The 15835-nt window shown below is 43.6% G+C and overlaps 3 protein-coding genes across 5 annotated transcripts in view; 2 read left to right on the top strand and 1 right to left on the bottom strand.

Annotated features, from left to right (window-relative positions):
• Nucleotides 1-757: 757 nt before the first annotated feature.
• Nucleotides 758-7636, top strand: LOC107221906 (insulin-like growth factor-binding protein complex acid labile subunit). The gene is made up of 6 exons (XM_015661080.2): nt 758-1713; nt 2020-2323; nt 2974-3202; nt 3301-3896; nt 3971-4376; nt 4952-7636. Exons 1-6 carry the CDS (start codon nt 1510-1512, stop codon nt 5595-5597), a joined length of 2385 nt encoding a protein of 794 aa, XP_015516566.2. The 5' UTR covers nt 758-1509; the 3' UTR covers nt 5598-7636.
• LOC107221880 (protein windpipe) overlaps nt 6823-15835 on the bottom strand; it is a 26259-nt gene continuing 17246 nt past the window's right edge. For both annotated transcript variants that reach the window (XM_046736312.1, XM_015661041.2), the window contains one exon: nt 6823-10274. In XM_046736312.1, coding sequence (XP_046592268.1) covers nt 8147-10258 — 2112 coding nt within the window. In that variant the 5' untranslated portion in view covers nt 10259-10274 and the 3' untranslated portion in view covers nt 6823-8146. The remainder of the gene's footprint in view (nt 10275-15835) is intronic.
• The window catches only part of LOC124293830, a 13702-nt gene continuing 9082 nt past the window's right edge, over nt 11216-15835 (top strand). For both annotated transcript variants that reach the window (XM_046736315.1, XM_046736313.1), the window contains exon 1: nt 11216-11714. In XM_046736315.1, coding sequence (XP_046592271.1) covers nt 11525-11714 — 190 coding nt within the window. In that variant the 5' untranslated portion in view covers nt 11216-11524. The remainder of the gene's footprint in view (nt 11715-15835) is intronic.

The following is a 15835-nucleotide window of genomic DNA, read 5'->3' as shown; positions in this document are numbered from 1 at the left end:
TTAAAAAATGAACAAGATCGAGATCTTTCGGATGGATCTAATTAGCACTTTAGCAATACCGACGTTTTACAAATCCTACGTTTTGCGATAAAGCCATGATTGGTATATCAAGGCAGCGAATGTACTTCAAACGAGCAACTTTAAGCGATAACGCCTATTACTCACGCTCATCACATAACTTCAAATGATTTGGCGATACTTCGCATGACTCACAATTAATTCACCTTGTCTCGTTCGAACGAATTAGGTACTACATACGTTCGAGTGTGACCAAAAAGACATTTACCAAATGTGCATGAGACTAGAAAAAGGATTAGTTGCAAGCCGATCAGCACGTCATTTAACTTCCCATTCCGTACTTTAAACATTGTCACCAGGCAGTTATTTGCGCATTGAATGCACGGATTCGCCAACTTGTGAACTTGTGAAACGAAGCGAGTGACTTGAGCGGAGTGTCGTTGTGACAAAATAACGGACACGGTATTGAGCAGGAGGAGGAGCTATCGGGGGTCAATTGGAATCTGCAGTCGGCTGGGAGGAGGACTAGGGGGGAATTGTGGTGAAATATCCGCGTGGGTCAGCCAAGAGAAGCTTATAGCTAGAGAGGTCGCTCAATATCGGCTTTGGGATACTTGAGATATTTATCTAACGTCTTATATTTTTCAACGAGGAGGAGGAAGACGGTGGTTATACGTTCCGCGGTACGTCTCAAACTGTCTTCGGCACTGCGTCGCTGCGACCGCGTACCTGCCGTATGTACACATCTGCACGTGTGCATACACGACCCGGGTGTTCGTAATTATACATCACAAGCTCAAGAGTGTCGGGTCATTGCCTTCCCAAATTCTCAATGGCGTATTGAACAGCCCACATAAATCGCGTAACTTGCCCTTCTCGGCGGAGCTTTAACGTCCACGTTTTCATCCCTCTCCGTAATCCATCGTTCACTAAATTGGAAGGTGCCTTCGTGGTCCGTCGGTTGGTAGGTTTGCCGGATTCTGGGGTTGTGAGTAAGAACCCCGAAACGATTGTCCAAAGTCGCAAATTCGACACCATCAGCCAAATTGAAATTGCGATCAACGGTACAACGATAATACATGTAAAACGTCCTGACACATATTTCAGTTTAGCTTCAACATCGGTCGGCTATCTTGGTGAGATATCTGAGCGAGCGAGCCAGCATGCGCGCCACTTATCAAGTACTGCGATAAGTCGCAGAGGCCCAGGTAACGTAACCGCTCCCTTGATAGATGAGCAGATCAGAATAAGCATCGTGGTGGTGTTGTCAGAGTTTTAGTTACCGCGGTAAATACATGATCCAGTTGAACCATTTTGGGACACGTTAAAACAACCACTCTGAGAAAATGACCTTCGCTTTTCAACGATGACGTTATCACGGAGGTGCAACGGATTGTTATCAGACTATTACTAAATATCAAGTGTCAAAGGAGCTGGTGCTGGTATGTGCATCATTCGTCACACTGGCCAACGGTGTAATTCAGTTTCAAAATGGTGAGGCATCAACGTTTCGCAAACGGATCGAGAAGCCCGAGTGTTGCTTGGTGTGTGTTAATATTGTGCCTCGCCTCGTTTCAACTCGAGGTTCACGCTGGCTGCCCGGAAAGGTGTTTGTGCTCCTTGGACCAGGTCCCTAGTCGCGTGGCGTGCGAGAAGAGAGGCTTGCGAGAATTTCCTGATAGAATCAGCGATTTGGTGAGTGTGAATCACTTATGAATCATTCTTCCAAACAGGGATGAAGTTTTTTCAAGCTTAACGAATCCAAGGAATGATGTTTTTTTCACCGATCTTGGAATGGCGAATTAACAGTTCTTTGCCACGTCTTAAAAGACAATTCATATCGTTGAAAGCGATGTATGTATATTATCAGTCAAGCCTCTCTCAATCAGCGTCAAATCGGTAATCGATGATTACGGATAGAACTCGATTCCTGCGGTTACTCGGACGTGGAAATGAAGAATATCATCGAGCATTCAGATATGTTTGTTTACATCTGTACAGGTACAATATTTGGATTTGTCCGGAAACATTTTGCAAGAGATACCGGATACTTTGACGCTTTTCAACAAACTACAGTATCTAAATTTGGCCAGAAATCGGTTGACCGATTTGCCGGATAAACTTTACGGGTTGGATCAGCTGCAGAAACTCGATCTATCTGGTAATGCTTTTACCTCCGTATCTGGACTGACATCGATAAGCCATCTGACGAGCCTGAAGATCTTGTTCTTCGGAGGAAATCCAATATCTAGTCTGGACGGGTTAATGAGCCAGTCGTTGCAAGTCTTGGATTGCAGTCACTGTGGTGAGTTAATAATTACCGAGAAATTCCCGGTGCTTCAGCTCTGACTCTAAAGTCGCAACGGGCACGTAGTAGAACCTTCAAGTTGTGATACCTACATGTGTAACGATTATTTTGCAACTGATTCATTCACGCGTGATAAGATTCGTTAGGCTTAAGTTTACGTATAACTGTTTAATCAGAGCAGTACCACTACTGATAAGCGATACCAACTTTCCGAACGCCATCATACCCGCCTTTTTATTATTCCTTTATGCTTATTACGCTGCCTTGCTTTGATAAAGTCACACACTAGCCATGGACAATGCTCTATTGATTGAACCTTTAGCTCTCTGCTATCTGGGTCAGCCACGCCCACGTTGGAATTTTCAATCGAAGTGCAGCCCTTTAATAGGGGCATTTCTTTTTCGCGGAAGGAATGAAACGTACTCCGGTTTTAGAATTTACTTGAACGTTGATTCATCATGGATTTGATTTGCGTCCGTGATTTCGAAAGTTTTTATCCTTTAAAAAACAATGTAACTGCTCATCCGCGATTGTGAACGAAAAATGAATGCAACAGTTTGCGATATTTTACACCCGTAGCCGAATTTGAAATTCTTAGCACAATACCATGCGGAAATCAAATTTCTCAAGTTTTCTTATTGTTTCAGGAATTAAAGCGTTTGCTAATACGACTGTGAGTAAACTAACGCAACTGAGAACTCTGAGTCTCATGGGAAATCCTTTGAGAATAGTGGATAAACCCGTGAGCGAATCATTGAGATGGTTGGACATGTCGGATTGTCAAATAAACTACCTGTATCCAGATTCGCTCTTGTATTTGCCGAATCTGGAAGAACTGCGACTGTCGAATAACCCGATGCTCGTCTTCAGCACGCGGTACTCGCTCAAATTATAAAAAAACAATAAAAACAAACGTTCATTCAATTTCTAAACACTTTATTTTTTGAACTAATCTATATACTTCAATTCAACAGATTCAACACTTTGACGCATAATAAATTGAAGAGATTAGACGCTTCAAGGTGCAATTTAGACCGACCTGGGCTTCACGGTTTCCCTCAACTAATCATCGCGAAGTTGAACCGAAACTTGATCAGATTTCTACCGGATCAGATATTTGCAAAAAACACCGAATTACGACAAATATCGCTCGCAGCAAACGTTTTCGATCAAGTTAACAAGAGCGCGTTTGCTGGTCTAGTGAAATTGGAAATTCTGGACTTGTCTTTAAATTCATTGCACAATATCCACTGGGCAGCGTTCAGAGAGAACATGAATTTGCGTCTGTTGAACCTGTCTCACAACAGTTTACTTCAGTTTCCAAACTTTACGAGTTCAACGACCTTCTTGGATCTGTCTGGCAATTTATTGGATGACTTTACGAACGACGTATTGCTCACCATGCCAAAGCTCAAGACTCTTTACCTGAGCAACAATCGAGTGGACCAAATTCCTGATAATCTTGAATCACACTCCCTCACTACTCTCTCCCTTCGACAGAACAGGGTGATCCAATTAACTAATCAAACTTTTCATCTGCTTCCGGCTCTCGAACGTATCGATCTGTCAGGTGAGTCGGCTTTCATCAAAGGTTCAAGCAAAGCATCGCCCGGTCATATTTCACCAACAAATTTTCATTTCCAGGGAATCTACTGACGGTTGCACCGCTACCATCGGTGTTCGAGGGTAATCCATCCTTGCAGAGGATCCTGCTGAATGAAAATCCGTGGCGATGCGATTGCGAGCTAATCTACGAGAGCTACGAATTTCTGTTAAAACTGAAAGCTAACCCGCTGGACCTCGTTTGTGAAAGTCCTGGCAACGTGTCCGGCTTCTCATGGAAAATGGCCTGCAACGAAAAAGATGTCGCTTTTGACCCGAAGGACAAAACCTGGGGCATGATACTCATCAGTCTATTGACCATGGTTATAGTATTCGGCAGTGTCGTGTCTCTGCGGCATGCGATGAAAATGAAAAGACAGGCTCACCTGGAACGCCAGGAGCTGGAGAGAGCCGAAGCCAGGGAAAGACTGAGGCTTCTGCAAAGACGGTAAGTGTTTTATCAGCCGTCGGCACATCTTCGTCAGTAAAAAGCCAAGGTGCCTGTGCATAAGTTACGACCCTTTTCTTATTATCAGTCTAATCCGAGAACCGTGTCTCGGTTTTCTCTCCCTGGAGCTTAATTAACCCATCTCCGTTCACCACCCAACAATTGGAAAAGAATAGAAACGGATCGAGAATTTCAATACGATCTATTCCGATTTCTTTATCGAAACGGATGTTTCGTATTCTTTGAGAAGAATTAATTTGGATAGAAAGAATTGAATCGGATTGATAATTGCCATCCCTTATTCTAAATAAATAATTGAAACGAACAAGCTATTAGAGGTGGCATTGTCGCGAATGTGACGGGATAGGAAAGAACGGATAAAATCTAATAGAAACGAATAAACAGATTAAAACGAACAGTGTCTCATTGGAATAACTCATGCTTAATTCGGAAACTTAAACAAATGGGATTCATAATTGTGCTAATCGTTCCGTTTCTATTCTTTTCGATTGTTGGGCACTCGGCCTAATACCTAAGTATTCGGTTAAATTCTTCCCTGCACGAAATTTCCCCAGAAACCGTCACGAGGAAGAGCAGCTTATCGAGCAGTCGTCGGAGCCGAGAATCAACCCTCTGGAACTGATCTGTCCACCGAGCTACGAGGAAGCCGTTCACATGCCACGACTGGCACACTCGATGGACGCCTTGGACTCTATATCGATGGAAAGCGTGCCGACGCACATACTCGGCTCGGTGGATAACCTCAGGTCCAAAAAGCGTAGGTCGAGGAGACCAAGGAAGAGAGCTATCAGTGACGAGAACTTGGCAAGGAGGGAAGAGCGGCGTGAAATCAGACGGCGGCGGATCAGCCTCGAGAGGAATCGGTCCACCAATGACCTCGGGGACTCGGCCCAGTCCCCACTCGATTCCACCAACGAGCTTGCGTCCTCGAGGAGCTTGCAGCAGCGGCGCCCTCGTCCGAGGAGCAACTCGGACGATGACGCCGGATCCAGGACACGGCCACGACCTCTGACCCCCGCCGTCCGACACAAGAAGCGACGGAGCAACGCGAGGAACGGACATTCGTCCGACGACGAGGACTCGGACGTCCACGCCGGAATCCTGCCAGCAAAGATAACGACGAACGGAATCGTCATCCAGACCCTGACCAAAGAACCGAGGAGTGGTTACAGGCCGACTGATCAGGAGAGCGACTTCTAGAACGACCGATGGAAACGGTTACTCTTGGAGTTGAAAGCTCCGTCGGCAACTCGGTATTACAGAGAACCTCGGTATTCGAGGCTCTTTGATAACGCTGGAGACCATCGGGCTTGCGGGCTAAAAAAGCGGTCGCTTTCATCATCTGCGGTCTCGTGTGCTTTTCGTCGCGTGTCGTTGACGCAATCAGGTCTTTCAGAGCCCGGACTAACCTCCTCGAGTAATGAATCGGGTTGCAGTGATACTTTCGACTGTTGTTGCACTGTGAAAAATTTCAGGATGCGCTGATGTGGAAGTGCACTGATGATATTCAGGCGATGTGGAGTTAAGGGGTAACGAAAGTCTGGTGTGACGATGTATTGATCCTGCACTCACTAAAATGGAGTGATTTTAGTTTGGTACCGGTTTACTGTGCCTACTGACAGCAAATTATGGTCATCGTAACACGAGGATAAAATATGATTATACTTCATTATATTGGTTAAGATTATTATTATTTATTAAAGACTGAATAACGCGTGATGAAAATGAATTTTCTTTTTTCAAAACCAGTCTCGGGAGTTGAACTGCACTCGCGAGGTCAATCGTACGTCATGTTTCTCAATGCCAAGTAAACTCGAAAATACATTCCCCTTAAATATTATGGGCTAGTAAATCAGGATAATGAACCAGACGTTATCGACTTCAGCTGAAAGTGGAGTCTGAATTAAGTGAAATGAACAGGTCTGTATCAGCCTGTTGTTCAAGTGTTCAAAGTTCAGTGATAAGTGAAATAAGGTGAGTAACGTAAAACAAATAAAACGTCGGAATGATGGTATAGCGTAGAAGAGGCGGGTTAAAAAAAACTGAGGAAGATACATGGCCATGACACTAAAATGACAATGCAAATTGTATGTTATACACATATGTGCTTGTTCTGTTTCCAGTCCGGCTGAGTGAGTTGCAGCTGTTTTGCAGCATGGAATATTTTACTAGAAAAACGTGAACGTTGGATTCACTATTGCCACTTCAAAGTGACATAATTCTGGCCCTCCATACCCGATTCCGGCACGATTTTCGATACACCAATCTTCTCATGTCTTTCCTAGCTATCCGTACGTTTAGCTGAGCTATTTGGCTGGTGTAGGGATTCATCGTTTGACGGTTTGTCAATGTAATAGCTGCCAGTCACGACGGATGTGGATTTATATACCTATGGTAGAGGAAAGTAAGTAACGAGTAAAATATATTTATATATTTATATAATATTTATTATGTCGAATAGTAGCACATCTCGCCGGATGCATATAAGAACGGTGTACTTGTACGGAATAAACATTTACAATGATTTGGCTCAGAAGACGGGTTATACGAATTACGGGTATAACGATATCTACGTATTTATGCGTATACTACATATTTTTATATTTATACTTTATTATAATATTTAAAAATATATTAAAACATTGTACGTATGTACCAATGAGCTAGTTAATATGCGTGATGATGTATTTTAATTATGTTACATTATATATTTGTTTTTGAATCTTAACACGTGGTAAGGCAACTAGATATTTAAATGCTAAGTGAGCCGCGTTTCAATATTTTAGTTACGAAATAAATAACAAACCTGCAATGTCCATAAACGTTTCACCAGGTACGTTGTTATAAACTTATGACCCTGAACAATATATTTATGACAACTCACCAAATATTCGCTTATATTGTATAGGTACGACTAATTACGTTAAATCGTTTACATATTGTACAGTATAATGTAATATATAATCTAGTGATCTAGATTCTAGGTATATTAATTAACAGTAGTCTATCACGACGTATATTCTTCAATTGAGAAATCACTGGTCGACGATAGACGGCGCTTCAATCGATCCCTAACTATACATACGTGGTAAACCGAACATCGTTCTCATAATTCACGCGCTCAGTCGAATCCTGGACCTCGACCAATATTTACGCTTGTTCTAAGAGGCTACAAATGCTTTTCACTGCAAGCGGGCATTGACATTACAGTCCATTTGTCTTAACAGGTATGTTTTCCATTTTCACATCAAAATCTTATTCTTCTATTTGCGCCACGAATTTTTCCATATTATCCTCACGGCATTCCCCATTCAAGTTTCCATTCACAATTACACGTCGAAAATATTCTTTCGTGCCGTTTATTCGTTAGGGAGGATCAAACATCTACGAAACATAGGCAAGGAAATGCAAAGAGAACTGCAATGCATATGTCAACTGGCGATAGTTATAAATATTAAAACGGGATACAAGTAGAAGCTAGGACTATACAACTTGATATATCCATGAATCGTTCACCTTGTTTCATACGGTATTCTCGCAAGTTTCAGGCTCGAGGACGTAACGTGGAAAATAGCGGATCACGGACGGCCGAAAACTCGATCTGTAGGAACACGACGCGTGGTAACAACGGTCTATAAATAATCGTGTTTAAGAATGATAAAAGAAGAAGCAAGAAGAAGACTGGTTGGCTTTCGAAGGTTCTCGATAGACAAGAATTCATACGTTGAATATTGAAGGTCAATTATAGCCTACGGCGTTTTGACTAGGTTAACACCGGGTTTCGTCCGCGTTATCAGGATCGGCGTCTTGGGAACGCTGTCCGGATTCTCCTGAAGAGTGATCTTCACTCTCTGGGTGTTTGGGCTGAGCGGAGGGCTCTGCTTCCCGTTGTCTACGGGACTCGACGGGCTGTTCGGCGGCGTCAGCGTCCTCGGGGCGAAAGTGGACAGCGGTTTGTGGGTCTTGACCTCCTGAAGGCCATTCGTATCATCCTGAGGCGGCATCGACTTCCTGGGCGGCTTTACCGGGTCCGAGTCGACCGGTGACGGGGCGTACTTGACGCCTTCGTCGACCGTCGGCGTGTTGGACTCTGGCCACCGCTTTACCTCCGAAGGTTCGGCGCCTCGACCCTGACCCGACCCGACCAGTGGAGCGCTCTCCGCGGTACCGTTCGAGGCGATCTTCGGTTGGTTGCCATTTTTGCCCTCGAGAAGCGACTTCTGCATGTCCTTGAGCTCGGTACCTCGCTCCGGATCACTGCTTGGCTTCTTCTTGCAAAAGCTGCTCTTGTACGCCGCGAAGCCGACCAGCGCGGCCAGCACTCCGAGCAGGGCTGCCAGCACAACGTACGATCCCATGCTCTTCTTCGTCTGAACGGTCGACGCCGAGTCGTTCCCGGTCGGCGTGTCCTCGCCTTCGACCGTCTCTTGGATCTTTTCGGACTGGGTTCCGAGACCGGAAGTGGAATTGGTGGTGGACGTCGCTACTGCTTCCTGGACCTCGACCTTCTTCGTGGAAACCTCCACTTCGTCCATGTTACCGAGGATGTCCGGAATTCCTCCTTTGGCCATTATCGTGCTCTGAGTCGTAGTGGTGACGGGCGACTTTGTGTCTGGAGAACTCTCAGTGATTACGGCGATGAATTGCTCGTCGGTAACACTGTCATCCGTGTTCTTTTCCGGATTTGAATCATCGTCATCATCTCCAGTCACTATGTTCCAGAATACGCTGGTCCAGGTGGGCTCCGTGGTCGGCTTTTCGGTCGACGTACTTGAAGTCTCTGCAAAGTCCTCGGTGTTGACTAAGATGTGTTTATCCTCGGGGATCCAGCTGTCGTCGGTGCCGGATCCCTCAGATTCCGTCAGCCCAGAGCCTTCGACGATCAGGTCGTCCGATTCTTCTTCGTTAGCAATGTCAAAGTCAAAGTCGTCGTCGTCGTCGTCGAAATCGTCGAGATCGTTGAAGTGATCGCTATCGACGGTGGACTCCGATGTGTTCGATGACTTGGAGCCAGCGCTCACCTGAGTCGCGTTCTCCAGCGGAATTTCCACGCCGCCGAAATCGCTACGTGCGTTCGTAATTACGATCAAGTCATCCACGACCTCCTTCGGCTCATCGGTTTTGGACGTTGGAGTGGCACTAGATGGTACATCTTCGATCGGAGGCAGTTCCGTCTGGTCTTCGTACTCTTCCGATAGCTCGTCATCACCGTCCCCAGACCCGGCTGCTTGGTCAGCCTGCATCTCTTCGTCCTGTTCTTCAAACATGCAAATCACTTCTGTGTCGAGTTCGAGGATTGATTCTCCCTTCAGGTGAGAAGGAGTTACGCAAAAGACCCGCTTTGAGATCTTAACTCCGTTGGCCAAGAGCTCATCCCGCACTCGAAGAGTCGCGCAGTTACAGACGATGGGATTACCTGAGACTTCCAAGTTCTTTAACGACTCGAGTTTCGTCAAAGCTGGCGGCAGTTGATGGATTTTATTCCTCCTCAGGTCGAGGTTCTTTAGCTTTGTCAGCCCGTTCAGCGCGGACTCTTTCAGTTCGGCGATCGAATTGTCGGACATTTTGAGATCCCGCAAGCTCGCCATCCTTAGGAAGGTGTCGGCTTCGATGGACTCGACATCTCCGTCCGATAAGTCCAGGCTCTTCAGGGATGACGGCAGTCTCTTGAAGGGTATGGGCGTCAAAGTCTTCCCCTTGACAGGAGCCTTCAGCGTCGTCAGGTTGTTCACATCGATATACTTGACGTTGTCAAGCTTTTCGCACACTAACGTGTTTCCATTTTTTGGGTCACATGTCGCACCTTCATTACCCAGCAAACCGAAGCCCAGTTGTGCTGTCAGCAACAGAGCCACCCACATATTCAATTTCGTCAACCTGCGACATGAATAAAGAAGAACGAATTATAACGTGCCGTGATAACATAAAAAAAAAAAACAAGATTGCAACATCCATAAGTATGGAAGATAGTGCTAAATTATTTGGTGCGGTTCAACCTATTTGGTTGATGAGTCTTAAGCTGGTTAAACTGGCGAAAACCGTGTAAAATGATCTTTTTTGGTCTAATTTCAATGATTAAGATCGCATTGAAAACGGTGACCACAATATCGCCAATGATTGATCTATTTTGAAATTTATACTCTTATTACCCATCGAATCGCACACTCAAGAGTCCAACAAAACGTACACAAATATCTCGTTGTACATCTCATCAGCGAGTTGACGTCATGTTGAGTACCAAGTCCGTTGTGATAAAGAAACTCGTTACGGACTAAACGAGGAAAAGATGAGTAAAACGCTGCCTCAACAACAAAGAAACGATTTACCACAATTCACGTGATTTCCAGAGTTGATTGTCCTTCATAGGTACTACATTCAAGAAAAACTTGCTTTTTATTTCAACGGGATAACAAAGCTAGACAACATATCGATAACAGTCTATCGATAATTCTCTGAAACTCTTTTCGGAAATCAACGAAGTAATTAAATTCAATTTCATTCACGATAATCACTCTGGTAGCCTGAAGATACGCTTATATGAGTGAAGATTAAAGACAGCTGAACCAAAAGAGATGAAAGACGTGTACAGTAAATTTATTTCAAAGTATATCAAGCCGCCACAGTGTACGAAAAAATTAAATCATTTGCTTTTCTAAACTTCAATCATCCAACGATAAGCCAATCGTGACTTCGCGCAGCTTATCACTCCGATCGGTCAAGTTTCTCAATCAACTGACTGAGGTAACTGCGGTGAGGATTTACGAATGCTGATAATTAAGTAATTACGGAACCACAGATCCGATAAAACCGAGATATCCTGCTACATCTTGCCGTTGGGTGTCAGGCGATTTGATTGTCTCATAATCAGTGAATAATTGCCTTGAGGTTGATTCTCGTCTTCAAGGTCCACGTTATAATGCCCTGCTGAGAACTGATCGTGCCGATCATTTTTATTCGACTCTGATGAGAATGGAAAAAATGTGATGCAACTACGAACATCCGAGAAAGGCTCGAAAGAGCCGTCGAAACGTTGAACCGTGAAGTCTACAATCAAGGCAAGTCAGTTCCAGCACACTACTTCGGCTATTTTGCATACTATTTATCGCAGGCTCTCCGCTACGTGTTGCATGTCGTCATCGCTCGCTCCAACGATCACGTACCGGGTGCGACGAGCGATACAAAGCTCGTGGAATCTCCGGAGTATCGTTTGTCGCTGGTCCGTGTCGTCGCTGCCTTTTCTTCGTTCAACAGTTCCAGAATCCCTACGAAAGGAATGCTACCAAGTCAGCAACAATCGCCGGGCTTCTATCTATAAAGGTACGCTTGTCAATGGTCACAGACCTGCTACTACGCCTTATCTTTTCATGCCGATCAAACACTCATGAATGGTTTTTGAAAAGAGGGGGATTTCGTTCACAAACGAAGCTGCTGACTATCTCTCGATGTGGTTATGCCAATACGGTAGTATAATTTACTGTAACCCTGGGATCCGACGACCAGTTTCAGATCCATAGATCCCGTGACAAAAATTCCAGTTGCGTCAAATCGTCCGACCAATTCGTGCACGCAAATTTAGTTTTTATACTTTGATTTCATTCCATCAGAATGCGTTTTGAATGACGCTATAGTGACTTCTACGTTCCGATTTGAAATAATTACCGATATCGTGCATTTGGGATCAGTGGAACCATTCTAACATGTAATCACAACCAAGGTTACCAATTCACTGTTTTATCTATTTCTCGTGAATCCCGGAAAACGAATAATATACCATGCGAATGAACCTTTGGATGCAGATAAGACCTCGGACAGTTGATACTCCTTGTAGAAGGCGAATTCAGTGTCACGAGTAATCTCCATAATACATTCGCCACAAAGGTCAAAACCACGCTTTGCCAACGATAATTATCACTGTACACTTTATATCCCAGTAAACAGGAAGTGATTAACAAGATTAACATTTTTCCGAATTCAATTCGTCAGCTTGATCCCGAATCATGCAAATTTTAATTCGATAGATGCTCATTCAGTAACTGAAATGACTCGGCGATAATTCCACTACGTCAGAAGTCAAACTAAGCGTATAGAAATCCATGAAATACGTGCATACGTGTAAACTTTCTTGTAGATATCCATGAAATTACTAGATTAACGAATTAGCAATCGTCACTAAGCCGGTATATTTCCACGCTGAAGTGGGTATTACCCCGACACTCGGGTTGAGTCATTCAATCGAAGACGTTGTTTGACCCGAGTTACGCCACGAAAGACGGGCCTTTCGCATCCGAGAGCGGAAATTCGATTTCCGATAACGGCATGACTCACGGCGATCGAACTCAGTTTCACACTCGTCGCGCCGCAGATATGTAAATCAGAATCGCGCTAGCACGAGATGTAAGTACGACGTGTATACGCGAGTTTTTATATTTGGTAGGTACGTTAAGAAGTTAACGGGTGTCGTACGCCTGGACTAGTCTGGTTCTCGAGACCTTGACGATGACGATCGAAACTTGTCTGCCAATTCGAACACACGTAGGATCCGCGAGGTCTTTGGAACAGGTAGAGGTACCTATGTATCATATTTCGTGACTCGGGAGTTTAAGCAGCCGAACCCGAGAACCGCGTATCTAAGCAATGCGGAAAACAAACCGGTTTATCGAAAGACAGTGTTCCCGCCCTAAACGTGATCGGGAAATTTTGTTACGTGTAATAAGGCAGAGGCGGAAATTTGTCTCTCTCTCTTTCTCTCTCTCTCTCTGTCTCTGATTTCCTTTGAACTCAGAGCCTCGAGGCGCACCTTGGCATTGCTCAAATATCGCATCGGTTTAGCCGCGATGTCAGTTGGCTGTCGCACACTTTATCCAAGTAAAGGCAACGAGGCTGGATGGATCGGTGACCGGCAATAGCGAGAGGACAGATCCGAAGTCAAACCGTGTTCGAGGCGAATCATTGGCTCGAGCGAATCGCGCGATCCTGCCGTGTCACGCATCAATTACTTCGAATCCAGGCCCGCGGTTTTTGGTAAATGCAAGCCAACGCCTCCGACTTCCCAGTAACTCTCGGACAAACCTGTTTTTCACACTCTCAGAGAATCGAGAACGCGCCAGTACAAAGTCATTTTTTCGAATGATTAGATTATACTGAGATTTGTGGCTGGAGTCCATTGAAATATATGAAAATTTCCGCTCGCCTTTCCGCGGCATAGAAATATTGCGATATTTTTTATGCAGCTACATTTCTCCGCCTGAGTAATATTCTGGATAACCAGTAAGACGACTCGCATGAACCGCTTTCTACAAAAACACGGTCAGTTAAATTATGTGCATGGGTTCAGGCGCATATACTGCTGTATATTTTCATATGTGTAACTTCGCTCGTTTGTGCCTTATGGTTCGGTTTATTTTTCGCCATAGGATAAGCCGGTTAAACTCATAAGAAAACCTTTCTGACCCTGCCATGACTTCGAGGAATCAACTTTTCACCGTTTCGTATTTTCTTTTTACTTCTGCCATTCTGTCTCACCCGTTCAACTACGTTCTTATTTCGTTCTGTATTAAACATTTCTCGTTGAATTATACAAATGTGCGTGCCGTTAAGATCAGGAAGTGAAAAGGAGAGAGGGAGACCGTGCGTTTAATGGGAGTGTAGAATGAATCTTATAGAAACAACGAGGTAAAGAAACTAGGACAAAAATCGTTAAAAACGCATCCACCGTAAAGCAGACCTAAGAATATGTACATACGTATCGTTATCAGCCGTGTATGTATAGCCTTGGGCGTATCACGCCATGTTTGTGTGTATGCGCAGTGTGTATATATATTATATATATATGTATATATATATATATCTACGTATGAGTATCACTAGCGAGATAATTCTTACAACAGTGAAATTAATTTTCTTAGATGACGAAGCAAAGATGACAAAATAACAATAATAATTGTTACACTCGTGTCGGTGTGAAAAGAGAAGATGCGCAATCCGAAAGGAAGAGGAGAGATAAAAAAGCGAAAGTAAAAACCCTTCGAGATGCCGAAAAAACCTGTTATGGGGGGAGAGGGGGGGGCAAAACTAACGAATTTAATCTGGTATCACGGGCTTAGAAGCATCGCATATATGTCTACATTGATAAGATAAGCGAAAGAGGTTGAAAGGCCGAGGCTATCATCAGCGAGCTGTACAATATCAGGGCGGTAATTGGAGTCATTAGATAATTGTAACGGGGAAGTTAACCTAAACCGTTTTTAGCGTGCTGCTTCCATTCATACGTTTTAGATGCAGAACAATCGAAAGGCATCACCAATTAAACAGTGCTCATTTTTTTGTGAAAATTTTGACCGTTGAGATGAAATTTCTAGCTTTGGGTGCTGTACAGTCATTAAATACGTTCATTTCTTACCGTAAGAGAAAAATTTATTTCTGGATAAAAAATGAGAATTAGTTTTTCAGTTCTAGCCGGAAAATCTTGAACGTGTTACAACGTATTTCGATTTTGGAGTTCTTACTTTACTTTCTTTTAGATATAACTACTATGATTTCCTGCTGGTTCAACAATAAATTGAACTGATTATTATTTAATTGAAAAAATATAGTCAACTAAATATGAATAGATGTAACATTACAATGAGTAGAAAATTTCGCATTGGCGCGTGTAATCCGATAAATAATTAGTTGTGCAGGGTTTTCGCATGATTCGAAAAATATTTAATATGTTACAGAATAACGATACTCATTTTACTGGAATTTTTTAGCGACCAAAACGAACGAAAAATTTCTCAGCTACCACTTTTTGCTTTGTTTGAACTCTTATTATATTCCGTTCCCAAGAAATGAAATGTCAAAAATCGCGAAAGCATGTTTTAATATGTAACCACACCAGGCTTTTCAGAAAATTCATTCAAATCCCGTATCTGTACCGTTGCACAGTGGGCTGAATCGCCGAAAAAGTCGGCAAAAGTACACCAATGTTGTCATCGTGACGAAATTTTGCATCCATACGTTTTCGAGGTCGCTGATCACGAATCTGAGGTCAAATTCGTAAAATTCAAAATGGCGGATCCAATCCGGCCCACCGATATCACAAAATTTCCTTGGATTTGAGTAAAACGTCTTGTACTTGTGTTTTCCAGGCTTTTGAAAACGAATTTCATGTAAAAATTGTAAATTCCTGAGTCAAAATGGTTTCTCAAAGTTGCACTTAGTATATCCAGGTTTTACTTGTTTGTTTGTCATGAATAGTAACAAAAAAAAAAAGAGTACAATGCGTGGCTTGATGAAACATTTTTTTGTATTTCAAACGGTACAAGTCATCGTCAATATATGCTAAAATACATCTAAACTATTCGCATTTATCGTCATCATCCACCACGTCCATAGAACGCTCAGAACAGAGAAACATAGCCGTAGCTTCAGGTGAGAAGGTTTTTCGTCTTGGGCGA

Source organism: Neodiprion lecontei, chromosome 4 (assembly GCF_021901455.1).
Source record: "Neodiprion lecontei isolate iyNeoLeco1 chromosome 4, iyNeoLeco1.1, whole genome shotgun sequence".
NCBI classification, from domain to species: Eukaryota; Metazoa; Arthropoda; class Insecta; order Hymenoptera; family Diprionidae; genus Neodiprion; species Neodiprion lecontei.
This window is presented reverse-complemented; position numbering and strand designations above follow the sequence as displayed.

Excerpts from the sequence above, each read along its gene's own strand:
- LOC107221906 (XM_015661080.2), top strand. The coding sequence starts at position 1,510 with ATGGTGAGGCATCAACGTTTCGCAAACGGATCGAGAAGCCCGAGTGTT. Across the intron at positions 1,714-2,019 it reads CTGATAGAATCAGCGATTTG|GTACAATATTTGGATTTGTC; the intron begins GTGAGTGTGAAT and ends ACATCTGTACAG. Across the intron at positions 4,377-4,951 it reads CTGAGGCTTCTGCAAAGACG|AAACCGTCACGAGGAAGAGC; the intron begins GTAAGTGTTTTA and ends AAATTTCCCCAG.